General features: G+C 35.5%; 5 protein-coding genes across 6 annotated transcripts; all 5 read left to right on the top strand.

The window, feature by feature from the left end:
- Positions 1-6,387: 6,387 nt before the first annotated feature.
- Positions 6,388-11,376, top strand: LOC120283368 (F-box protein SKIP8-like). The gene is made up of 3 exons (XM_039290037.1): positions 6,388-6,997; positions 9,816-10,012; positions 10,813-11,376. The coding sequence occupies exons 1-3, from the start codon at positions 6,620-6,622 to the stop codon at positions 11,078-11,080; spliced, it is 843 nt and encodes a 280-aa protein (XP_039145971.1). The 5' UTR covers positions 6,388-6,619; the 3' UTR covers positions 11,081-11,376.
- Positions 11,377-11,837: 461 nt separating this feature from the next.
- LOC120250587 (RNA polymerase II transcriptional coactivator KELP) lies at positions 11,838-14,967 on the top strand. The gene is made up of 3 exons (XM_039259414.1): positions 11,838-12,266; positions 12,348-12,453; positions 14,633-14,967. Exons 1-3 carry the CDS (start codon positions 11,937-11,939, stop codon positions 14,725-14,727), a joined length of 531 nt encoding a protein of 176 aa, XP_039115348.1. The 5' UTR covers positions 11,838-11,936; the 3' UTR covers positions 14,728-14,967.
- A 636-nt stretch (positions 14,968-15,603) lies between these two features.
- LOC120283832 lies at positions 15,604-16,914 on the top strand. Its single transcript, XM_039290587.1, has one exon. It carries the CDS (start codon positions 15,795-15,797, stop codon positions 16,839-16,841), a length of 1,047 nt encoding a protein of 348 aa, XP_039146521.1. The 5' UTR covers positions 15,604-15,794; the 3' UTR covers positions 16,842-16,914.
- A 3,356-nt stretch (positions 16,915-20,270) lies between these two features.
- Positions 20,271-22,650, top strand: LOC120283833. Its single transcript, XM_039290588.1, has 2 exons — positions 20,271-20,710; positions 21,716-22,650. Exons 1-2 carry the CDS (start codon positions 20,684-20,686, stop codon positions 22,631-22,633), a joined length of 945 nt encoding a protein of 314 aa, XP_039146522.1. The 5' UTR covers positions 20,271-20,683; the 3' UTR covers positions 22,634-22,650.
- Positions 22,651-25,158, top strand: LOC120283834. 2 transcript variants are annotated; one of them, XR_005543387.1, is made up of 4 exons: positions 24,240-24,344; positions 24,426-24,587; positions 24,680-24,757; positions 24,848-25,158. XR_005543387.1 is itself a non-coding variant. In XM_039290589.1 (3 exons), exons 1-3 carry the CDS (start codon positions 22,829-22,831, stop codon positions 24,901-24,903), a joined length of 771 nt encoding a protein of 256 aa, XP_039146523.1. In that variant the 5' UTR covers positions 22,651-22,828; the 3' UTR covers positions 24,904-25,158. The 2 variants fall into 2 exon arrangements, 1 of the variants encoding a protein (XP_039146523.1); XM_039290589.1 differs by lacking the exons at positions 24,240-24,344; positions 24,426-24,587; positions 24,680-24,757 and adding exons at positions 22,651-23,308; positions 23,388-23,622.
- Positions 25,159-25,606: the final 448 nt, after the last annotated feature.

Here is a 25,606-nt window from a genome sequence, read left to right as displayed (position 1 = left end):
GGAGAATTTTCTGAAGCATAATGATTGTTAACTTGAATTGGAATTGGTATAGGATTCGACTCATTTATAGGCAAAGAATGGAAAGGAAAGATTGTTTCATGAAAGGCTACATCTCTAGAAATAAAAATTTAAGTAGTAGTCAAGTCTAGAAGTTTATAGCTTTTTTTACCTAATGGATATCCAATTATGGCAGAAGCCTTGGCTCTTAGTTGGAATTTATCTTTGTGTTTTGCAATAATTAAGGCATAACACAAACACCCAAATGTTTTTAGATGAAAGTAAACTAGTAGTGAACCAAAAAGAACTTCATAGGTAGATTTGTTGTGTAAAACTTTGGAGAGAAATCTATTGATTAGATAAGTGGCAATGAGTACACATTCTCCCCAATACTTTAAAGGGATCTTAGATTTGAACAATAAAGCCCGGGTAACTTCAAGAAGATGTTTGTGCTTTCTCTCTACCATTCCATTTTATTGAGGGGTATGAACACAAGTAGTTTGGTGAAGTATGCTTTTTTCAAGAAAAAAATGACTTGATTTTTGAACTTGAACCTAACTCAAAAAGGTATTATTTGTTCTTATTTGTTTGATCCTTTTTTGAAATTGAGTCTCAACCATTTGGATAAAGGATTTTAGAATTAAAAAGGTACTACCTTTACATCCTAACAAAAAAGTCCATGTATACTAAAATCATCAACCACTATTAGAAAATTTCTATAACCATCATAGGTAGTGCTATGATATGGTCCCCAAGTGTCTATATGAATTAATTCAAAGGTTGAATTGGTGTGGATTTGACTATGTGGAAAAGGAAGCCTATGTTATCTGGCTTGGGAACATATATTGCAAACAAAGGAATCAACAACAGTATGATTAGCAGAACAATAACTTTCTTTGGAAAGAGAAAATTGTTTGATTTTATTCAAGGGTAAATGACCCAATCTATTTTGCCAAAGGAAAATAGAAGAATTCTTCATACGAAAATTTGGAGGGAAACAACAAGTAGTTTTACAATTTGCTGAAGGACTATTACAATTACAGAAATTGAAAGAATCACAGTTCTAAGAAAAACTGTTTTTATTAATAGATGTAGGTGTCAAAGCTTCCTTCTTATGCAAATGAAGTATGTACAAGCCTTTATGAGCCTTACCAAGAACTAGTGGCTTCCTCATTGAAAGGGCCAGTAGAATGCAAAATTCATAAGAAAAAATAATTTTGTAGTTTGACTGTTCAGAGTAAGCTTTCCTATTGGCAAAGGATTATAATGGAAGGTTGGAACTAAAAGGGCGTTGGAGATGAGAAGATTATCGACAAGTCTAATTGCTCCTGTGCGAGTAATAGTAATTTCAAAACCAATTGGGAGTGTAATTTGGAGAGGTTTAGACAAAGAAGTCAAGGTTTCAAAGAGTTTTGCATCAACACACATATGATCAGATGCCCCAGTATCAATTATCCAAGGATTTAAAGGTAATTGCTTGCTTTTGTTATTGAAGACAAATGAACCTTCAAAACTATGGAAAAGAGAAGTTAATTTACCCGCAAAAGTAGTTGAAAAGACCAAGTTTATGCTATGTGTTGCATTATCTGAAATTTGACTCTGAGACGCTTGTTTAAGGTTTTCATTATAATTGTAACAGCTTATTGAATTGAGCAGTTGTTAATTATGGAATGTGTGCATCTGAGCCAACGAAAATATCAAAATTTCCTTTTTGAACATGAGGAGCTACTCTCCTTACTACTTATGAAATTATTAAGAAATCCATGCATGTAATTTGAAACGCGTATCTTTAGTGTGCCCTGGCTTTTTACAGAAATTACAAAAGGAATTGTTTTTTAGGATCTAATCTACTCTTAAATGACATTTGCATAATATGCCTATTATATTGGCCTCCTACTTCATTGATAAATCCCACACATTCAGAGAAACAACATCTAGGAAGCAATGTGAATTAAAACCATCTTCCCTTAGCTTTTCTGTTTGTATCAATGGAGAATAAGCCTCTCCCACAGTAGGCAAAGGTTTCATCATAAGGATACTCAATCTCACAACAGTGTAAAAATTATTTAAACCCATTAACAATTGCACAAGCTTCTAATTTCATTGATTTTTTTGTAATTCTTGTATTGTACCACAAGAACAGTTAGGAAGGTTACCAAACAGCTTTGATCTCATCCCAAAGTCTTTTGATGCTTACGTAATAGGTTGCGATATTACTAAAACCTTGAGTGACTTGACTCAATCCCTTCTAAATTTAAAAGAGTTGTGGACCATTCAATTGTGAAAATCTTTCATGAAGTAGAGGCATATTTAGCGCTATTCGAAATCTCTTTCACCAAGGCATTTAAAAGCCAATAAATCACCATGCTATTACACCTCTCCTAACTTGATAAATCAGCAGAATGAGAACTAGGTTTTTTTTTACGTTTCCCATTAATTATTTTTAGCCGATAAAGCAGTTTCCATGGCTCTCTTCCAAAAACCAAAGCACACACCATCAAAGGGTTTGGAACACAAGCACCACCCCAGGTTTATCAGAGGGATGCAGGTAAAAAATATTATTTGAGCCAATTTATGTTCTCTGCCTTGAAAAACTAGAATCAGATATCATGGAATCAAAGAACTTCAAGAAAAAATAGACGGAAACCATCCCCAAGTGAAAAACAAGCCATGAATTATTCAAGATCGCAATCACCAAGTAAAACTAACTAGAAACTAATCAAATTCTTGATCAAATGGTCTGATACCATGTTAATCCTATAGGATTTCAACTCAGTAATTGTAATATCTTTTACAGTGGAGTTGCTGACCAAGTTGACCACCTTGACTTTGACTGAGCTTGTTTGGGAGCCCACAACTTTTCTTAATCCCTTGATTAGCGGATCTGGTCGGGGTTACTGTATGCTCAATCATTGAGTTGTTAAGCTGGCAGTGAGTGTGTGCTTCTTCAATAAACTCCTTCTTCTTCATCTTGTGCATCAACCAAACCTTGGTTTTCTTGGCTAAGGAGTTTATTGTGAAGAGGGGATTTGTTGCATCACCTTGAACTCTTAGGTTGCTAGAGAATCGGAGTTTTACCGGACTTATTTCTTCTCCAAGATTCAAGGTTTTCATCCTTATTATGGTTCTCTTTGGCTTGGTTATTATTGGTTATATTATAGCTTGTAACTGAATCTTATTTTTTTTGCATGTGTGATTGTGCTGCATGTAGTATCTTGGTTGCTTGAATCTTATGATGGTTAAAGCTTTAATAGGGTTTTTAGTTGATGTTATATGTATATACATATATATGAAAGCATGCATACATTTCAGATTTTTTTTACTTTCTGGCGATTCTTGTCATGGAATTTACTAATCTCCCTTGATTCTGTTAGTTTAATTCACTTTGAATTCTTGTGAACCTTACTGCAGGCTTTATATTAAGGCCAAGGATTAGTTGGTTTTCTTTTAATTGTTATCATATAGGGTTTGGTGTGTGTGTGTGTATATATATATATAGGTGTGTGTGTATATATATATATATTTTGCATTTCTGATTTCTTTAAATCATGTTGTGTTGGAATTATAAGCCTGCAAAGCATGTTTCCTGAATTGATTTATTTAGCTAATGTGTGTGTATGCTTATAGATTTAAATTTATTCATTTTAAATCTTGGGTTAGTGGAAGCTTTGTGATGGTTGTTATTTTGATAGCATTCATGGAGAATGTTATATAGCTTGCATAGTAACCTGATAACATGTTTTTGATTTTTTTGTTGGGTTAGTGGGTTACGCAGGGTGTGTGGTTAGTTAGAAATTAAAATGATCATTATTATTTTTTTAATGCTTGTTCTTCCTCTTGAAATTATCCTGTTATTTGCAAGTATAAACCCAGTCTTAGTCTTGTAAATCTAAGCTAGCTTATTTTGTTGGGTTAGATTTCGGTAGAGAATCTTAGTGCGTGGGATTTGGTGAACCCAACTCTGTAGCTCGGAGCCGGTAGGCTCTCGACCAGTATAATTCCGTATTTCTGGCAATAATCATTATTTAATTATTGCATTGTTTAATATTTTCATTTATTTATTTATTTTATTATTGCATTATTTATTCGGTATTTCATTATTTGTATCCCCAGTATTTTCGCGGTTTTTGTACATCTCCATTCCCTCGGCTCACCCGACTAGGGAGGAGCAAGTCCCTAGCCATGTGCACATGTTTTTCACGTAGTAGCGCTACCGGACATGCGTGTCCGTTCCGATCTGCGGTCGAAGATCCGACTTATCTGTTGATATTACGATTTCTGCTCCGACTTCACGATCGATGATCCGACCTCGTCTTTCGTTGATTTCGTATCGATCGGGGAGATGTACATATCTGCTTTCTGCGTGTTTTTTTCCGTATTTTTTTCTCGATTATTTTACGTATTCATCTCGAATTATTAATTATTCCGCTATATCCGTATTATTCCAGTATTTATTCCTCGCGATCCCACTCGGGCCCTCGTGGCTCATACACTTTGTGAATTCTGTTCTCGCAGGAGAAGATCAAGTTTAGATTTGGGGGTGTCGTGGAGTCGTATTGTCCGCGCTATCGAGTATCTCGTATTTTTTTCTTTTCCGTGAGTGTAAGGCTTGTATTACGATCGTATTTGTATTCGTCAGAGGGTGCTAAAGCCCGTACTTGTAGTGTTTCGGGTTTCCAATGATCCTATTTGTGCTATTGTGTTACTGTTTATATCTGCTTGTTAGGGTTGACTCTGACCAGGTCAAGATTGAGGCCTTGCATCCAGTGGGGCCCAGTCCCATTGGATGCGGCCGATCTGTCCGCGGGCCCGGTTGTGGGGCTGGGACGTGACAATAATTTGAAGGATTGCAGAGCAAATAACTTCTCTTCTTTTCTTCAGCTCGACTTGCAGCTCAAAAGAACTTCGATTGTTGCAAGGATTCAAGCTTCAAATAAGGAAAACCATGGGGAAATAATGAAGAAGAAGAGAATTCATATATTTCATTCAATTGTACAAAAAAAAAAAAGTGTATAAGTTTCTAATACAAGCCATATTTATACAATTCAGACACTCTAACTGTCATACTTAGCTATCATAACAGACTGTTGACCTATCAATCAACCTCTTAACCAATGTTTTCAGAACTGGTCCGGGAAATGAACCGGCCAAGCAACTGGGTCATGGGTCAATCGGTTGGACCGGATGACCCGGTTTGGTCGAACCGGATGATGTAATAATTATATATATATATTTTAAAATTCTAAACTCACATATATATTCCATGTCCAATTTAATCAAATGAAAAAATTATAAATAAAATTTTTTATATGGACTGAAATGCAGTGAAATTTTTTTTTATATAAACTGAAATGCAATATAAAAAAAATAAAAAGTTGAAAACCAAAATGAAAAAGGGTTTGCATGTGCAGTGGTTGCATGCAAAATGAAAAGGGTTGCATGTGAGAGAGAGAGAGAGAGATAGAGATTGTATGAATACCAGAGAGAGAGTGAAATTTTTTTTATATGGACTGAAATGCAGTGAAAAAAATAAAAAGTTGAAAACCAAAATGAATAAGGGATTGCTTGCCCGTGAATACCAGAGAGAGAGAGAGAGAGAAAAAAAGGGGCTCAGTTCAATGAATTTGGAGTTGGAGAGAGATGGAGCAAGCATCAATTTTTTAGCCTTTTTCAGAGTTTGGAGTTGGAGGTAGGTGATTCACTGAATTGAAGCCCGTGAAAATTGTGAAACTATTAAAGTTAAAACAAATTTTTTAGAACCGGGGTCAACCCGGTTCTGGTCAAACCCGGCGGTTCGCCGAGTTTGACCGGGTTTGACCGGGTTGACTCCCGGTCAACCATTTCTATAGAACCGGACCGGACTGCGGGCCGGTTCTCGGTTCTGCCGGTCCGACCGGCCAGTCCGGTTCTGAAAACATTGCTCTTAATGAACAACTTGAACATATAACATGACTTATACATATAGCGAGTGACATATACATGTGGTAAACCAATGATCACCAACTGTAATAACCAAGTCAACAGCCAACTCTTCTTCCTCTTTACTTCTCTCTTCTTCATCTACATTGACAACTTCAGAACTTCATTTTAATACTTTCATCTTCGTTTTTCCAGCTTCACAAAGAATAATTAAACGAACACCACAACTTCACCATTAATTAAGCCAATCTTAGCTCTAACAATGACTTCGACTCTTAAAATAAATAAAAATAAACATCATCCCAACTTATTGAAGTCACTTTTAAATAACAAGGGTTCTAAAAACCGGGTTCGGATGCGGATTCAGTTTCCAGTTATCGGGCGCCATCCGTCAACACCCGAATCCACTTCCCGTTGGTTCGTCACTGTCTCGGATTCGGGTCCCTCGATATATATTTCTTGTTGGATGAGGTCACTACCCGGTGAGCCTAACTGACTCCGTAACCGCTCCACCTTCTCGGAGAAATCGGAAGCCATTAAAAGATCGATACCAAAGTTAGCGCGCTTCGTCCCCGCGATCAGAGCGTTTCCCCAAAATAGCATCCAAATCCCTCGCCACTCTCCCTTCAAAACCCTAGAAATCCAACCCCTTCCCATTCATCTAGGGTTTGGTTGCCCCCCAGAAGCCCTAGATGTCCATCCGATGGACCTCTTCCTAGCCGCCGGAGCCACGGCTGTCTGCCTCATAGCTGCGATATTCGCCTTCCGATCGATTCCTGAGAAGAAGAGCAACCCTTGTGGCTGCGCCTGCTCCTGTTGCGGCGCGGAGGCCGGCGGCGGTGGAGGGAGGGGTAGTATGGCGAAGGCGAATGGTGAGGTGGCTGGAAAAGGTAAGGAAAAGGAGGCGGTGGTGGCGGATAGGCAGGTTGGGGGATCCATGATGGAGCAGTTAGTGCCAGAGATTACCACGCACGCGCTCAGTTATTTGGATTACCCGAGCCTTTGCAGGCTTTCGATGACGAATTCGTCCATGAGGAGGGCTGCCAATGATGATAATGCTTGGAAGGCGCTGTATCATAAAGTAGGATCCTATTCTTTTTTACTGCATTGCTTTGTGCTAGCAAGAAAATCTTATATTAGGATTCGTGTATGTAAATATTTTTTTAACCTTTGATTTAAGTTTCTCGATATGGTTTGATAGTTTGTTGATTGATCTTGAGAACATATAAGAAAATTCTTGTGCAAAATGAGTACAGTAATCTAATGAGCAGCAAGAATTGTTTAGCTAATTTGGATGTTGAATTCCTGAAAGGGGTAAAAATGCATTACGTTGAGAATTGTCTAACTGGATATATTGCTTTTGAGAACTTTGCATTAATTGAAAGTGGTATTTATTGGGTCAGAAATACAATAAAGTAGCTTTTGTTTTGACTGATGGGAGCACTTATCTTTTGTCAATAATCTCTTTCTAAATGTGTGAATCAACTTGAATCATGCATTTTGTGTATATGGCAATAGAAATGCAACTTATGCTTTCTGTGAAGATTTTTTTGCATATTTTTTATTTGTTTAGTTCTATAAATTGTGTTAATTAAATTGATGCATAAAATTTTTTAGATCAGTTTATGTGTCATGCTTGCTGAATGATTACTAATTATGTATACAGCATTTATGCAGAATAGCATTTTTCAATCTCAATATATTTCTAAAACCCCAAAGTTTAGTTGTAAATTCCTGACTAGATTTAAATAAAAAAAATGCCGCAGCATTGGAAGCTAGACATTGATCATCAACATCTTTCCCCACCTTTTGTTGTGCGTTGACAAGTGCTTTCTTTGTATGTTTCCCCTCATTTTATTAGACTTTTTTTTAAAAGCATTTGTACTAAGTTTCATCAAATGCAATTATTTGTTGTAAATAATGTAGAGATGATACAATAGCTGATTTCATTTTGTAGAGTGATGTATATGTTAACTTGTTACACAGAGATGATTAGACATATTTAGTTTTTTCATTATTTTCAAATAACAACACAACCTCTGTTTCTAATGAACTGCTCCAATGTTGGTGAACTTGGTGTTGCCATTCTTCAAGAAATAATTTTTGTTACATATATCTGTTCAGATGTAGTCCCTAGTTAATGTACAAAATTGTCTTTGTATGTTGCCATTATATCTGTCATTGTGTGTATCCTAAGATATAATTTTAGTTCACATGAATCATCTATGATCCCTTGAGCACTGTAGGACATTTGGTTTGGATTTAGAATTCACCAGATCACCTGTCCTGTGTTTGCTAGTATGTGTTAATCAAGAAACCTAGAAACCATTTACTCCTATTCCCTAATGGTACACATAATTGGTGCGAATAAAATCTAGTCTAGTGGGCCACATCACAACTGATTTGAACTTTCCCTGAAATGGAAACTTGCGAGCATCGGTCCATACCATCGTGTTCTACTTCTCCATATCAAATTGAGATGTTGCTTTGTTTCATGTCCTTTCACTAGATCGCAATATATTTATGGTTCAAGCATAGTCTATCTAAACTTTATTTTATTTCTCTATTTATGCTTTTAGTGATATTATGGAGCATCTCCTTGTTATGTATCTGCTGGAGTATATTTTGAGTAGTGTGGGAACTTATATGGTGGATACCAATGTAGAAACCATTACCTATTGTTTTTAATACAAAAAAGGTGGATCTTGTCTTGATGTCAAGCATAGCAATAGTTATAGCAAGTAAGATAATTGTTTTTGCTTTTGTGATCTTTTGACAAAACTTGCTATTTCCTATGTTGGTAGTCCATCCACCATATTGTTGCTCAAACCACACTATGTATGTGGCTTCTTTTTAAGAGTCAGATGTTCATGTTATGGGCGGTACAAATATTAGGTTTATGTTAATTCTGATTTTGATAGGTTGTTTAAGTTTTCTTTGTTATTATTTAAATATCAGACCTTAGTTACAATAAGGATGCTGCTACTTTGGTTGCATTTGCATATTTCTATTGCTGACTGTTGGTTCATCACCTTGGCAATTGGCCTTCAGTAACAGAAGTAATCCAAACTCAGTTGTTCCTAGCTTATGTTTCCATTAGTTAATTTATGATCTGCAGAATTTTTATGTTTGCGACCCTTTTTATCAAAGGGGAGCTTGTTTTCCATCAGGAAATGTAAGATGCCCTGGGTCCTTATGTCAGAAGGTGTAAAAGCTTGCAGTTTACTATGTTGAAGTTTGTTTATTTGGAGAAATGTTGTCGTGACTCGTGAATCATATATTCTGGAATTTGGCTGGCTTAGTTGGTTCTAAGGAAGATGATAGTAGGGTTTCCAAAAATAAAGAAAAATTTAAGAATTTTTCTATCTGTTTGACAATAGCTTGATTATTGGACATAAACCAAGATTGAACCTGAAGTTCATGTTTCATTTTTGACATACCTAGCCTTTGTCACAATGTGAACTTTTGAATTGCCTAAAGTTTTAAATGTTGGAAATATCTCTCAATTTTGAATAATGCAGCTGGGTAATGAGAGTGTCTTTACTTTCTTGGAAATTTTTGTAGTGCTTTGTTTCATGGAAGAACCCGTACACAGAGGTTTTGTTTCTTCATTGGGTTTGGTTCTTGTGAGAAACCATACCTTCAGATGTACGAACACTACAGAAATTAATGCCACAGGTTGTTTTGGATTTTCTGAAAATGAAATTTATGTTATATAATTTGTGCTTTTCAAGTTATATTTCATATTACCTTTGTTGTTTATATCTTGTGTTTCTCAGTGCGACGCCCCTAGAACAGTAAGTGTTAGTAGTGGGATATTTACTGCATGGCATTTAGATGATTACTTCCTGTAGGGGTTACTTGTATTGAATTTTGAGTTTATTTTTTCTCTTCTGCAGGACTTTACAGTGGAACAGGACAGTGTCACCCCACCTAATGGTTGGAAATCTTACTATGCAGCTACTAAAGCTATTGTTAATCTAAATTCTGAATTCTATAACATCATCAGAGAAAGGTCGTTGGCGGCAATGAGTCGCTTTTGGCTTCAGGCAGATTATGTTAAATGTGTCCATGCGTCTGGAGAGCTTTTTTCAGGGTATGACGTCAACTTTACTTGATTATCTGGCTTTCATAGCAATCATCTATGCTGGAAGTTGTTGGTATTCTGTTAGTGAACATTTGAATTTATACTCTGAATCTAAAACCTATAACCACCTGTTCAAATATCATGATGACCCAGGATAGAAAAATTCCTCAGGGATGAAGTTGTTTGGCTCCATTGATAAATTCTCTTTGGGGCTGTTGTTTTGTAACCAAAGTCGATAATTAGAGTGTGTTTTTTATGTATCTATCTGGGGATGGCGTATGTATTTTAGCTTGTCATTCAGTTCCTCCTTTGGGAAGCTCAACTGTCGCGGGGGAAAAATCTTTGGTAACTAATTTGATTATTGATATGTGTTCTCTGAGTTCCTCAAGCTTCCATTACTAGTTAACAACAATTGCTATAACCTCAATATATATATATATATATATATTTGTTGTCTGTGTGAATAAATTTTTTGAAAATTACTTGGGGTCAAATACTTCAGTTTCTTATTCTCTGCTTATTGCTAAAATGTATTATTCCTTCATATCTTTATTCTGTATCTTCTTGTCCCAATTCTATTCCTGTTCTTCTTTTCTTCATTCCGACCCCCTTTGACGTGATCATTTAGTCTTCTATATAACCTAAATTGGTTTTACTTCTCTCATGCGACCAACTAGAAACACATACCTGGATTCATACCGGCTTGATTAAGATTTTCACAGTGCTTCCAATCAGAACTGTATTCAATGATATTGCTGGACAGATCATAAAATATTTTTGCTAAGCTTTCTTCCAATTTGTTTATACAGATACACCGCAGTCATTCACAGTTGGTCTCTGGCATTCAATTGGGATCATGGGGGCCAAGGAATTGCATTTCAGATTCGTGATGTGCGAGCTCGTGTTCTTAGTGATATGGCATGGGTCACCATGAAAGCATATGTTGATATAGACTCGGGGCCGTTCCATGTGACAAATATCTATGAATTTCATAACGGCCGGTGGTACATGGTCCACCATCATAGTTCAGTGATGCTTGGCGAAGGAGATTTAGGGCTACCGAATGTTTTCATTTGAAAAGATATTGAATAATAAGACAATGTTTTCCATACTCTTGTCTTTCTTATTCTCAATTTTTTCCACCCAAAGCTGTCAATAGAATCTCACCAGTATAGTTTTGATAACCTGTTTCTCTTCTTGGTTGCCAGGCTAATCCAATCAATCACTGGATGTGGCTATTGCTCCCTTCTTACTTATTACAGGGCTACTCATAAGGACACAGTTTTGCAATTCAAATGGTTTGTTTCTTCCCACTCCTTTATTCCTGGTTAGTCATATGCTAAGCAGGGATTTTTTTTTTTAGAAAAGTCAAGCTTGTTTTGAAGTCCTGTGAAAATGAAAAATGAAATGCTCCTCTTGTTTGGCAGTTTACTGTTCGATACCATTATTAAGAAATTTATTTTTTACCAAAAAAAAAAAAGGATTCTGACATATCGCAGTATTATCTTCGCGTGTCGTCAAATTAATTTGATTAATTTATTAATTTAGATTTGATAATTTAAGTTCATTGAGAAAATATCATGGCAGGATTCATACGCAAAACATTTAATCAACATTTATAAAGTTAAATGTAAAAATTTTAAAAAAGTTTTATAGAATTTACTATCAGTAGAAGATAATCAAAAGTTGTAAGCTCTTTTTTCTTCTTAATATTTTTTTAACGAAATTAATTAACAAGAAATTCATATATATATAATATTTAATTAATTTCAAACCATTTTTTTTTCTTTTAAAAAACTCCAAACAATTATTTTTGTCTTTAAATAAATTCATTCTCGGGAAGACGCCACAAGGCCTGTACCTCCCAATCCCATTTCCTCTTCTTCTTCTTCTTCTTCTCTTCGTTCGAGATCAAGAGAGAGTGAGAGAGAGGATGGATGAGGAGATGGAGAAGAAGATCTCCGACGTGGTTTTGGACATCTTGAGCACCGCCGATATGGAGAAGACCACCGAGTTCAAGGTCCGTACAGCAGCCGCCGAACGCCTCGGCATCGACCTCTCCCATCCTGACCGCAAGCGCTTTGTACGATCAGTGGTTGAGTCCTTCCTCAAATCCAAGCAAGCTGAAGCTGAAGCTGAGACTGTCCAAGAAGGAGGAGAAGAGGAATCAGGACAGCAAGGGGATGATCAAGAAGAAGAGGATGGCGGAGGGAACCGCGGTGAGAAGGAGTTTGACGACGACGGCGATCTCATCGTTTGCCGGGTGATTCTGAGATTTGAGAGCTTGGTTTCTGTTGATTTTTGTTTGGTTTGAGACGTTTTTTAATGGTTTGGTGTCTTGTAGCTTTCCAACAAGAGGAGAGTGACGTTGCAGGAGTTTAGAGGGAAGACGCTGGTTTCGATAAGGGAGTTCTTTGAGAAGGATGGGAAACAGTTTCCGACCTCCAAAGGTACTGCCTTTATTTGCCGGTTGTGTTTTATCATTGGTTTTTGTGATGAACTTGGCTTGAATATTATGCTGGATTTTGATGGATTGCTTGCTTCTTATGTGAGTTTGAATGTTGCAGAGCCATGCTTGCAGTTTATGAGTGATGCTTTGTGTCTTTTGTGATAGGTTTCCAGGGTGTCCTAAATCAGTAATTGGTAGTAAAGGGAAAGTTACTTAAAGAATGGAGGTTCAGTGATGAACTAGACTTTGAAAAATTTGCACTGATTCTCAATTGAATTTGAATGTTGAACAGTCATGCTGCAAGTTTATGAATGGTTCTTTTGTGGATTTTGTAATTGGTGTTCATAGTGTTGTTGTTAAGGCGGAAGTTCTCATAGTATCTTTGCTTGGAGCAATAGGGGACCATAAAGGTATACTCTATGGGTTTAATGATGGTAATTAGAATCAAAGAGATGTTCTTAGGTTATTTTCACTTGTGATGAAACTTGGGACTATAAAGCAGTAGTTTGAGTATAGTTTATATTGCCTTGGCACTTACTATCTAAGGTTCAGATTGAGTTTTTTTCTTCTTTTTTTAGTGATTCTTGCTAACTTCTTTGGCCCTTTTTGAGAACCAGTTTTTAGGTTCATATTGCCACTGTTGTGCGCTTTCCATGCAATGCTAACACTGATTAGCAAATGAAAACTTCTTAGTACTCCGTTGTTGTTGAACACCCAAACTCTGGACATATTCTTCTTCTTCTTCAACTTTGTCTGTACTTTATTGTTGGAGTAAAAGAAAAAACAAGTATGCAAATGAAAGAATGATCTCAAAAGAGGGAGGGAAGGAAAGGATAATAAGATTGAGCTTGAGTTGATGCAAATAAATGGGAGGGATAGGGTGTATTTATAGCGGAGTTTTTAGCTTTAGTTTGGGCTTTTTATACATCTTGAACCTTGTGAAATTGTAAATTACATTTGAATCCTTGTCGAGCTGGTGATTGCGTAGTTGTCCTTGCGTGTGAAAATTATGGTTGTCCTTGCGTGTGAAAAATTATGGCCGAAACATATTGAGGTGAATAACAGCACTTTATTGTGGAGATGATTACTCTTATGAAATTGTAAATTACCTTTGAATCCTTGTCCAGTTAGTGATTGCATACTTGTCCTTGTCGAGTATTGCAACTGGGCTGGTATGGTGTGGATCAGTACTACTCCCAATGTCAATACTATTGTTGGACATTAATCCTTTACAACCCTAAGCGTTACCAATGTCAATACCTGTCATGCATGCTAAATGTTCTAAACCTCAACTACTCTGCTGATGTTCAAATTACTGGATTTCTGAATTAACTCTCAAGTGATTTTTGTAGTTTTAACTAGTGGTTAATTAGACTAGTATGTATCACTTAAAATCTTATTTTGGATTTGCACCCATCCTGCATTTGCTCAGTGTATCAAGTCCTGACCTAAATGTTCCCACTTGGTGCTCAAATCACTGAATCTGGTAAACAAAGAATTGAATAATTCTATCAGTTTCTGTCTTGTGCTTTGGTTAGTTTACAATGAGGCCGATAAAGCATTATAATAACTTACTAATGTGAATTTCAAGAGGTTTATTTGAGAGTTCTATAATATTGTATTGCTGCAAGGGAACTATCTACGCAATTGCAGCTATGGGTTGGAGTGCATCTTAGCAACTGTTCTTGGTTGGGAGATCATGTGCAAGTTCTTGGACCTAATTTATTGAAAATCAAAGTTTACAGGATTTGTTCATCATTTAGATTTGACACAGCCTTACCGGAAGTTCAAAGTGTTTATTTTTTGTGCTTCACTCTTTTTGTATTTTAGTTGAATAGGTTCTCCATGGTCTATATCATCAGAGTTTTTCTTGGTTATTATTCATCTGCTGAAATGACTTATAGCCATTCCCATTTTTTTGGCTTGGAGAACATGTGCAATTTGTTGGAACTTGGATTATCGAACTTCAGGCATTATGGATATTTTTCATCATTGGCTTGGAGTCCCAGCATTGATTTTTGTTGCTTTACAAGAAGTAAAAACTGTCCATCTTTATTGTTTTGTTCCTTTGGATAAGTTTCAAGTTTCTTCATGAAACCACTTTATGAATTCCATTCTTCATTCTCATCTTTGTCTAAATGACTCATAATAACCCTTTGTTTCTTGTACATATTTTTAAGGGATAAGCTTGTCAATTGATCAGTGGGAGGCCTTCAGGAATTTAGTTCCTGAAATAGATGATGCTATCAAGAAGCTGGAATCTGGAGAAGATTGAAGTGCATTAGATTCAAAGGAGTGTGCATTTGCAGAGTGTCTTTTATTTGCAAATGCCTTTGTTTGTTCATAAGTTCAATGCTATGAAGTTATTATAACTACAAATTATGGGTCTGTGTTTTTTTGTCTTGCATGGAACACTAGATGTGATACATGCTTTTTGAAAAATTCTTAATATGTTCCCTTTTAGTTCTTATTTCCCCTCTTTTTAAGCTGCAACATGCATGAGTTGTTACATCTACTTTTGTAGGTTCAACCTACCAAATTTTGCTTGTGGAAATATATGACTAAATTCAAACTTTTATTATTAGTAAAACAAATGTGTAATTTTAATCTTGTATATTATTACATGGTAATTCATTTAAGTTACTTAAGTGAAGTAAAACATTTTCATTTATTGTCATATGCCAATAAAAATCAGATAATTTTTACATGATGATTTTGTCCAGTAAAACCAATTGAGAAAAATTATTATATACTTTTGTGTAACATTCTGCAATGCACACTTACTAATTATGATGTTCATTCTAGATAAAATTGAGATAAATACTTCTTAAATTATTTGTCAAATCAAATTGAGATTAAAATAACTAAACTAATTATCCACAATAAATTTCTAAATAACAAAGATAGGACCATTTGAAGGGGAAAATATCAAAAATCAAAAATCTAATTAAGAGAGTCTTAATCCCACATGAATCTAATTCCTCACACCCACCAATTAATAAAAAAGGAAGGAAAACACACAACCATTCATCCACAAGGACCACAACTTGTTCTACTCTCACAAATCCAAACAACCACAAAAACTAAAATCCAACTCCAACAAAAACAAAACTCACACTACAAATCAAACAACCCCACACCTCTTCCTACATGTGATCAACATACAAACACTTCCATCATCTCTATCTCACAACCACTCACCACCCTTTCTTCTCCTCCTCACCACAAACACCTTCTTCTCCTTCTTCTCCATCATCTCTCTCTTATATTAATCTTCAAACCATAATACCAAAACTCTACCAAGCTATACACATTCCTCTCAACACAAAATTATATATTATCATGGGTTGTGCTTCCTCTAAGAGAGTTGAAGCAACGGTGGTAGCCGATGTTTATCGACCACCGCCGACGAGTGTTTCGCTCTTCGACGTGAGTAAGATTGAAGAACCATGGATGATCACCACCAAAGTCACCAATGAAGATGAAGATGACATTAAGAGTCAAGACAAGAAGTCACAGACACTTGTCCCTCTGTCTATACTTGACAAGCTTGATTCTGTTGAACTAGCACCAAAGTCTTGGTTGGAAGTCAGCAAAGCATTGGAAGAACTCAAGCCAACACTCAACACTCAGAAACTTGAAGTAAAGAATCAACAGGTGATAAAAAAAGCTTCAAATCCTAATAATAATAATAATAGTCTTACAACAGTACTGAAGAAAGCTGAGAGTCATGAGGAGAGTCTAACTAGTATAGGATACTACAGGCCAGTGAAGGATAATAGTTTCATAGTGAGGGATAGAGAAGAGAGGGAGAAGAAGAAAGGAGGGGATCAAGGGGAGAAGAAGTGGAGGCCAAGGGATCCTTTTGAAGGATATGAAGAGAAGAAGGTGCCAGGGAATGAGAGAGGGGTGGTGTTGTATACTACTACGTTGAGAGGTGTAAGAAGGACGTTCGAAGACTGTGAGACGGCACGGAGAGTGGTCGAAGGGATTGCGGTGGATGCCGGAGTGGAAGTGGATGAGAGGGATGTGTCTTTGCATGGGGAGTATTTGAAGGAGGTGAAGGAGATGGTAGGGGAAGAGGTGGTGGTGCCAAGGTTGTTTATAATGGGAAGGTATATTGGAGGGGTGGAAGAGGTGGTGCAATTAGGGGATGTGGGGAAGTTGAGGGAGATGATGAAGTGGGTGGTGAGAAGAGGGGAAGGAGGAGGTAAAGGAGGGAGGAGAGATTGCGAAGGGTGCGGCGGAGCGAGGTTTGTGCCGTGTTTGGAGTGTAAGGGGAGTTGTAAGGTGGTGGTGGTGGTGGAGGAGGAGGAGGAGAAGGAGAAGGTGGTGAGGTGTGGAGAGTGTAATGAGAATGGTCTTATGTTGTGTCCTCTTTGTCATTAGAGTAGTGTTAATTATGGTGATTAAGATTGAGTATGTGTGTTATATGTTTGTATAATGATGTGTTAATGTTATTAGCTGTGTGTGTATGGTTTGAAATTAAGGGAGTGTTTATGAAATTGTACTCAGATCATAGATGTAACTGTGAACATGATCACAAGATCTTTATTGTATTTGTTTGTCTGAATGAATTAGTGAATGAGTGATTTAGTATGATCAATTGGGATTATGTTTAATATTAATTAGCTCTCTATGAATCGGATCTTTTATTCGTATATGTATTTGCAAATGCATATATATATATATATATATATGAGCAAATGGCTACTGATTTTGCAGTTGAAATTGTCATTTGTTTCTGAATTGCTAAACACTAAACAGAATCATAGCTTCTTATAATGTATGTGAATTATAGATAGTGATTAATTAGGATTATGTCCTTGATTAAATGGATCGGAGCTAGTCACAAACAACTCATTTCTGTGAAATTGAACTCTGTTCAATGATGTGTATTCACATCAGTAAAAGATAGCATCATGATCAAATTGAAAGCTGCACAAAATGATATGTATTATTTATGGATGTTTCACATTTCTCAAGCTAATTAATGTGCAAAGAATAAATCAACATCAACCAGAAGAATTCATCATGTTTTACTTACAAATTTGGTTATCCATAGCAAGCAATAATTAACGAACCAGATTTCTTGTATCAATTGAAAAGATGGTGAAGAATAAGAATTTGATGACTGAATTGTCTATTAATTTGCAGCATCACTCTCTTCTGATCCACTTCTTTAGATTGACCAACATTTTCAAGGCCCTGAACATTTAAGCAAGCATTGTTTCTTCCTTTTGTTTTTTTTCTCGGACAAACAAGCAAGCATTGTTAGGCACAGAATGTTTTGTATCCTGAATGAAGTAGAATCTCAATATTGGCAAACCTGATCATTCAATGCTTTACACATACTAGTAAATTCAAGCATTCCTGCTGCAGAAATGTGGTTGTGCTTACAAGTTCCTGAATAAGAGTGGTTGAGCTGTTAGTTAATATATATATATATATATTAGCAGTAAAGAGTAATGTTTTCCTTTTTGTATTAAATCCAGCAAATGAAGTAAAATTGCCAAATCTTCACCAATGGATACTGATATTATGAAAATTCTTACATTACTTGATTTATGCCAAAAGTAATTCTTATAGGTCAAATATCAAGAAAGAGGAATAATCAGAAAGAGTACAAACATTATAAGAACAGAGAAGTTAATTAAAGCTCTTCCTTATATGTAGCAAGGCTTAGTTCTGCCTCAAAGAGTCAAAAACCTCAATGACACTACTGCAATAAAATTGAAGACAATGAATCCCAGAAATCCACAACAAGATCAAGCAAACTGCACACTAGATTTAGTATCTGATCTTTAGTATTTGTGCAGTATAGCTGAACAGGACAATAATAAAGTTGGATAATAGTTACAGAAGAGCATAAGGCTCATCAAAAACCTCTATTGGATAATCTTGAGTGTCTGATCTTTAGTAAATGCTCAGTATTTCACAACAGCAGGCTTATCTAAACCAAAAAACATGCTAACTCAGTAATGGATGACAATCTTATTTCCAGATGGTATTGCAAAGAGTTCTGAAGCAGAGTTTGTAATTGAAACATTATCAAATCATTATTGCTTTTCCACATGAGCTTTTAAGTTATACTTTCGCTCATATAGTTACTGAAATCAAGTTAGGAAAATGAAACAAATCATCATACTCACAATTCAGATATTCAAGTCTGCAATTATTTTGTTATATATATATATTTTTTTTTTGGCCAAGATGCGCGGTTTAAGAAAAGGTGGGATTGTGCACAAGTCTCAACGGAGCAAGTGAGAATGGGTTCACAATTCGTACACAATCACTTCTCACACTCACATAAATATGTCGTTACCTGTTATTCGAATTTTTCACTTATGATAAATTCTAATTGGGATCCGGCTACCAATAGAACATTTGATTGTTGGTGGAATACTTGATTAAATAGGTCACCTGTACATAACCACTACTTACACTCCGACAATAATAATGAAGAATATTAAACAAAATAAAAAAATATTAAATTTTATGTACCAATATATATATATATTAAATGAGGCATATTAAATGATTTTGTTGCATTCAAGTTGGCATATCTGTGACTCCAAGAAGCAAATGTGTTTGCATGTGTTTCCATGTTATATGACTCATTGCAGGCTCCCAAAAACAAAAGCAAGCATCATTAAATGCTTAATTTCATTTTAAATTTTTTTAATGTTATAATGCAATATGGAGGTCGATGTTAAGCTTTTGCTTGTCTATATATCAGACAAAGGCATGCAAACAAATACATTGTTTTTGTTAGGGTGTCAACCTAATAACAAACCACTAAACCTGTGGGCTGCATCCATTGTCTTGGAACACTGTATCTTTAAATAAGTTGATTAGTTTTTGTTTAATTGTTTTTTTTTTTAATAAAATAAACAAGTAACCACACACTATCATACACATTATCTACATCTCAATTAATACTGGAGTAATCGAATATATTCCCTCCGTTTCTTTTTAGTTATTACGTTTTGGATCTCTTTTCTGTTTCTTTTTACTTGTTACATTATAAATTTTGTGCAACATTAAATAATTTTATTTTCTAAATTTTCCCTTTAATTTAATGTACTTATATAATTTTTAATAAATCACAATCAACTAAGCACTAAATTATATACTCCACTAATGAGGTTTTTAAAATAAGGGTAGTTTTGAAAAGTAATGATTTTTTTTTAATAAAATATAGGTAACCATTAACTTTAACTAATTTTTTTTAATCGGTGTGAATTAAAAAATTGTGACAAGTAAAAAAGAACGGAGAGAGTATTATTGCTTAGCTATTGGGATGGTAGTTAGTTTGTGTGGATTTCTGCCTCATTTTCATATCATTACATAATTAATTAATAAATACACAAATATATGAGAAATAAAATACATATATATATATATATTACTAATAGACAATGAGTGCCATCTATTTACAAAATTGTCAAAGAAAAAAATAAGTACAAAAATACATCAGTTACGGTGGCTTATAAAGATTTTAAAAAAATTTCCTTGTCCTGAAACCACTCTTTCTCCCACAAAAAACCAACACCTAGGACTGTGAATAATATGATAAATAGTATTAGATCCAAGTGTACATTGTATGAACAGTACAGAGATAGCAGAGGGTAGGATTTAAACACTTGCTCTCCCCCTTGCACTCTTGTATCATACCATTCAGTTATTCTAAGATTGACAATACTCCTTTTGTCTTTAATTCTTCTGAAATTCTAATCATAATAAGAAAAACTCTTTTAAATACTAGTATTAAAGTGGAGAAAGACTTAATTTGTTCATGTGCTTTAGCAAGGAATAATCCCCTATTTGGTCCCTGTATTTTACTTAAGTGGCCCTTTTGGTCCCTCTATTGTGAAATGTTCCAATTGCATCCCTTTATTAATTTGATTGGGACAATCCAGTCCAGTAGCTGACGACCGTTAGCATCTCCGTCTATTGATGATGACATGGCGATTACATGGCGATCCATGTAATAAAATATTACCAATTATTAAAATATTAATTTAAAAAAACCGGTCATATCAGCACAAAGCCCGCAAACCCGTCAATTCAGAAGCTACTTTCCTCTTCCCTCTTCTCCATCTTCTCCAGCACACCAAACCCCAGCCCTAATCTCCATCTCACTTTCAACACCTCTCAACTCCGGCCATCGTCATTCTCTTCTCTTGGATCGACTTTGACGTACGCCTCTCAACTCCATCCCATTTTGCATGACTAGTGGCCCTGCAAATGTCCAGGTAAAAGAGATATTATATGGCATTGTGTTTATGTTCATTAATCTTAGATTTGCTTCTATTTGTTTGGATTATATTCTGATTTGGGTGGTGATGTGTATGTGGGACGAGCTACTTTGTCCTAATAGCTTACCATTGTGTTAGGGTTTTAACTGGTATTAATATGCTTAAAGGGGGGACCATATGAGAAAATTATGGAAGGGTTTGAGTGGTGATGTGTATAATGCCCTTCACATTTGGTATGCAAGTTAGATGGAACCCATTTTTTTATTAGAAAGGGGACCACATGAGAAGACCATGAAAGGATTGATTAAAATTGAATTGAAAACATTTGTCTGCAATAATTGAACTTTATACTGCTTGCATCTCTCTCTAGTTGTGTGAAACAATTTTTATACCTTAATTGTGTAAAGAATTTGCTTAACTGAGTCATGATAATTGATTGTTTGCCTAATTTTACTGTGCATGCTGTATTAACTGATATTAATACTAGCTTGAGTTGCAATAACAAATATTGCCTAATTGAATTGGTTAAAAGATTCCGATCGGGTAATGTAATAAAACTTTTTGTGGTATGGTGTTTATTTTTATGGCAGTGGTCCATGGTTGAAATTTTGAATATTAACCCAATTGGAGGTTGTATCTTCAATCTTTATTATTGATTGCATGTGAAGGTGTTTGTTTTAATTATTTGTATTAATTAATTTGATTGTGCACTACAACTAATGTTAGCAAGTGTCTTTCTTTGATTTTCTATCAATATATTTCCCTCTTATGTGCATTGTGTTTGCTTGATCACAACAATAAGTGCTTCTTTCCACTGATGATAGCTAATGAAGCTATTTATCCTATGTTGATAGCCACTTTTTTTCTACTCGTTGTTCAAATTTATAACTTAAAAAAATTAGGGAAATAGTTACCATGACTAACTCTATCGATGCTAACTTATAGTTACCATGACATTTTTGCAACAACCCTAAACAACCAATTTCTTATTTTTTTGCACAGAACAATATGACTTCTTGGGATGAGTTCATAATCAAGTATCATCATGGAGGGAAATTAAATCGAGAAATAGATTTTGAATATCTAAATGGGTCAGTGACAGAATTCCATGTTGATCCCGACAAGCTTTGCTATTGGGATGTGTTAGGAGATGTCAAAGAGATAGGGTGTGATATCAACAATGTTGTGGAGTTGTCTTATATAGATGATGACAGGACACTAAAATATATTCACAATGACCAGGGCATTGTAGGTTTAGTTGATCAACTAAGAAAACACAGGGCAGTGGATGTTTATGTGGAGATTTCAAATGTTAAACATGACATGATTTTACCAAAAATTTTATTGCCTGGTTCACATAATGTTGAGTTGAATGTGGGACAAGACAACCAAAGTGAGAATGATAGTGAATCCAACAAGGATGATGATGACAATTTAGTAGATGTTCCATTTATAAACTACACTTCTGAGGCTGATGATGAAAGAGAAGAAGCTAGGGACAAATTAAAAAAATATGTTGAATTGAAGAAATCAATTTTGGAGGATGCTAATAAAAATGCCAATGGAGATGGAAATATAGGGCCTTCCAATGACACTAATGTAGATGGGGCATCTAGAGATATTGTACATGACACTGACACAGGGAAAGTAACTGGCTATAGTAGTGACTACTTTGATTCATCTGATCCCGGGAGCTATGATGATACAAGTGATGGATCCAGTGCAGATGATGCAAAGAGGCACATGTCTAGTATGCAGCACTACAACCCTAATGTCCCTTTGCAGGATTTTTGTCTTGGCCTTAGGTTTCCAGAACTGAAACTCTTCAAAAAGGAACTTGTCCAATTTTCAACAAGAAAAGGGTTTGAATTCAGATATATTAAAAATGATGCAACCAGAATAAGGGCTCAATGTACTTGAAAAAATTGCAGTTGGTTGATTCTGTGCTCCTGGTGTTCTGCTAATAAATTGTTTGTTATAAAACACTATGTGCCTAATCATTCTTGTCTCCTAGGGGCTACTAGAAATAAAAGGGTTACAGCCCATGTTGTTGCTAACATCTTTGGTGAGATCATAGGCTCTGTCCCCCTCATTAGGCCTCGACACTTGAAGGCAATGGTTAGAAAAGAATTGGGAGTATTCATCACTAACAAGGTGTGTAGAAATGCAAAAGGTCTTGTTTTGAGAAGGATTGAAGAGCAGTTCAAGCATGACTTTATTCATTTGCATAATTATGCCTTGGAATTAAAGGCTACAAACCCTGGTAGCACCGTGTTCATTGTCTCTGAAAGAAAGAAAGCAGATGAACCTCCAATGTTTAAGAAGATATATGTCTGTCTAGCAGCGGTCAGGGAAGGGTTTATAAGTGGGTGCAGAAAACTTATTGGCCTTGATGGATGCTTTTTGAAGGGAGTTGTTAAAGGGCAGATCTTGGTGGCTGTGGGAAGAGATGGCAATAACCAGATGTATCCTGTAGCTTGGGCAGTTGTGGATAAAGAGACAACAGAAACTTGGTCATGGTTTATTGAGTTATTAAGTGCTGATCTTAACATTGGGGATGGATTAGGATGGTCTCTTATAAGTGACATGCAAAAGGTTTGTACAACATTGATTTGATTATTTTCCTTTGAGTAAAATTGGCTTGTAATTTAATCATTTTATTTTATTTTTGCAGGGTCTAATACATGCAGTGAATAATTTGTTACCACTTATTGAGCATAGAATGTGTGCAAGACACATCTATGCAAGATGGGGAAAAATCTATCCAGGGAAGGACTTGCAGATTCAATTTTGGTGTATCGCAAGATCTACAAGTGAACCTGAAGTGAAGAAACAAATTCAGAAAATGAAAGACTTGAAAGGAGGAGCTAAAGCTGTGGAGGAATTATTGGATAGATGGCCAATTTCAGGTTGGTGCAATGCATTCTTCTCTGATTTAATCAAGTGTGATGTTATTGATAATAATATGTGTGAAACATTTAATGGAGTAATATTAGAATCTAGAAGCAAGCCAATAATCACAATGCTTGAAGATTTTAGACAGTATGTAATGATTAGGATTGCTGTGAAAAGGCAGTTTGCATTGAAATGGAAAAATTCCTGTGGGCCTAACATTCTTGCTAGGATTGAAAAAGAAAGAAAGAAAACTTCCAAGTGGCAGGTAGAGTGGAATGGGGGTGCAAGCCATGAGGTTTTTAGAGATGACTTGATGCAACATGCAAGGGAAGGATATGTAGTAATGTTAGCATGCCAAAGTTGCTCATGCGGAAAATGGAATAAAAGTGGAATTCCATGTGAGCATGCATTGGCCGTTATTTCATTTAATGGGGTAGATCCGATGGATTTTGTGGCAGAATGGTTTAAAAAAGAAACATATGTGAGAGCATATAGTTTCATTGTTAATCCAGTAAAGGGTATAGAATTTTGGCCAGTCAGTGATGAAGGCCCTTTGCAGCCACCTGTAGTGAAAAAAATGCCCCGGTAGACCCGAGTGAAGAAGAGGAGGAGAGAACCATTGAGAGGGAAACATGGAAGCAAAACAAAAATTTCTAGGCATGGCAGAGTTTTTAAATGTACAATATGTCATGAGGAAGGGCATAACAAGTTAAGATGTCCAAAAAAAGATAACAATGTAAGTTTTTTTATTACTGATGTCATCAAAATTCTTTCTTTCACAATTTTGTTTGTTGCTCATTGTGTAATTCTTCCATAGATCCCAACTGGTTGCCCCTAAGTTGAGACATCTCTAGTACTAGATGAGACTAATGTTGGAAACAGGCAGAGAAGACAAAGAAGAATGTCAGGTTCTACACAAGCATCAAAAGGGAAAAAAAAGATGCATGCTAATGTTCAAGGGTCTGTAAGTATCATTAGGGTAAGAATTAAGTACAATAAATCTATTACATGAAAAATAATTCCAGTTTGTGTTATTTAGTTAAAATATGACACAATGTCTAATAATTCTAGGGGCCTCACCTTGGTGGAGTAATTGTTGGGAGAGACAACCCACAATTTGCTTCATTCATCACTGCTGGAAAGTTAAATGTAGTGCTTACTCTTAGTTCAAATATAAATTACCATAGTATTTCCTTTTCATTTATACTAATGTATAATATGTTTGTTGCTGATAATTAGGCACTAAAAAGCAGGGAAAATGCTGCAAACCAAACCAAAGATGGAGATCAGAGTGAGCTAACCTCTATAGCTTTTGAAGATGCAGCTTTCCCAACACAAGATAGCATGACATCAGCTACAACTCAAGGAAAAACCTGATACTAAAACAAGCGACCAGTTTGATTTTCTCTGTTAGTGGTTCTTTTTTTTTTTTGTGTTTGGTGTACCTTAGTTGATCAGATGATTTGTAATGTATCCAACACTGGATATTTTGTGTGATCACATCTTATTGTGGAACAAATTTTAGGTCTCTTATTTATTTACTTTTTTTTTGGACACAGACTATATAATTTTTGAAATTTCATTTCATCAATGAACAATGAAATTTGTTATTTACTAAATTAGTTTGTTGTTAATCAAGCTTGTATTGTAGCTTAGCATAAATTTGTTGTTAATTCAGGAAATATGTACATACTAAATTTTTGTTGATATAATGCACAATCACAGATTCAACCCAACTATAATTTCGAATCATGCAATGTTTACATTACATATTTATTGATCAAACCACATAATTACATATTCAACTTACATAATTACATTTCTAATCACAGTAGCTTGAGAAGAAGAAAAAAACCAAAAGCAAACACAAAAACAAAGAAATCCTATTTGTCAAACAAGACTAATTTCATGGTCATATAGTTGTTGTTAACAGTTCGGCAAAGCTTCGAGTGCATAATGGTTGAATAAGAAGGTGTGCTGCAGGAATGAAAAAGTGTG

The sequence above is a fragment of the Dioscorea cayenensis genome, chromosome 19, assembly GCF_009730915.1.
Source record: "Dioscorea cayenensis subsp. rotundata cultivar TDr96_F1 chromosome 19, TDr96_F1_v2_PseudoChromosome.rev07_lg8_w22 25.fasta, whole genome shotgun sequence".
Taxonomy (NCBI): Eukaryota; Viridiplantae; Streptophyta; class Magnoliopsida; order Dioscoreales; family Dioscoreaceae; genus Dioscorea; species Dioscorea cayenensis.
Note: the sequence above shows the minus strand (reverse complement) of the source record. Positions and strands in the feature narration are given on the sequence as shown.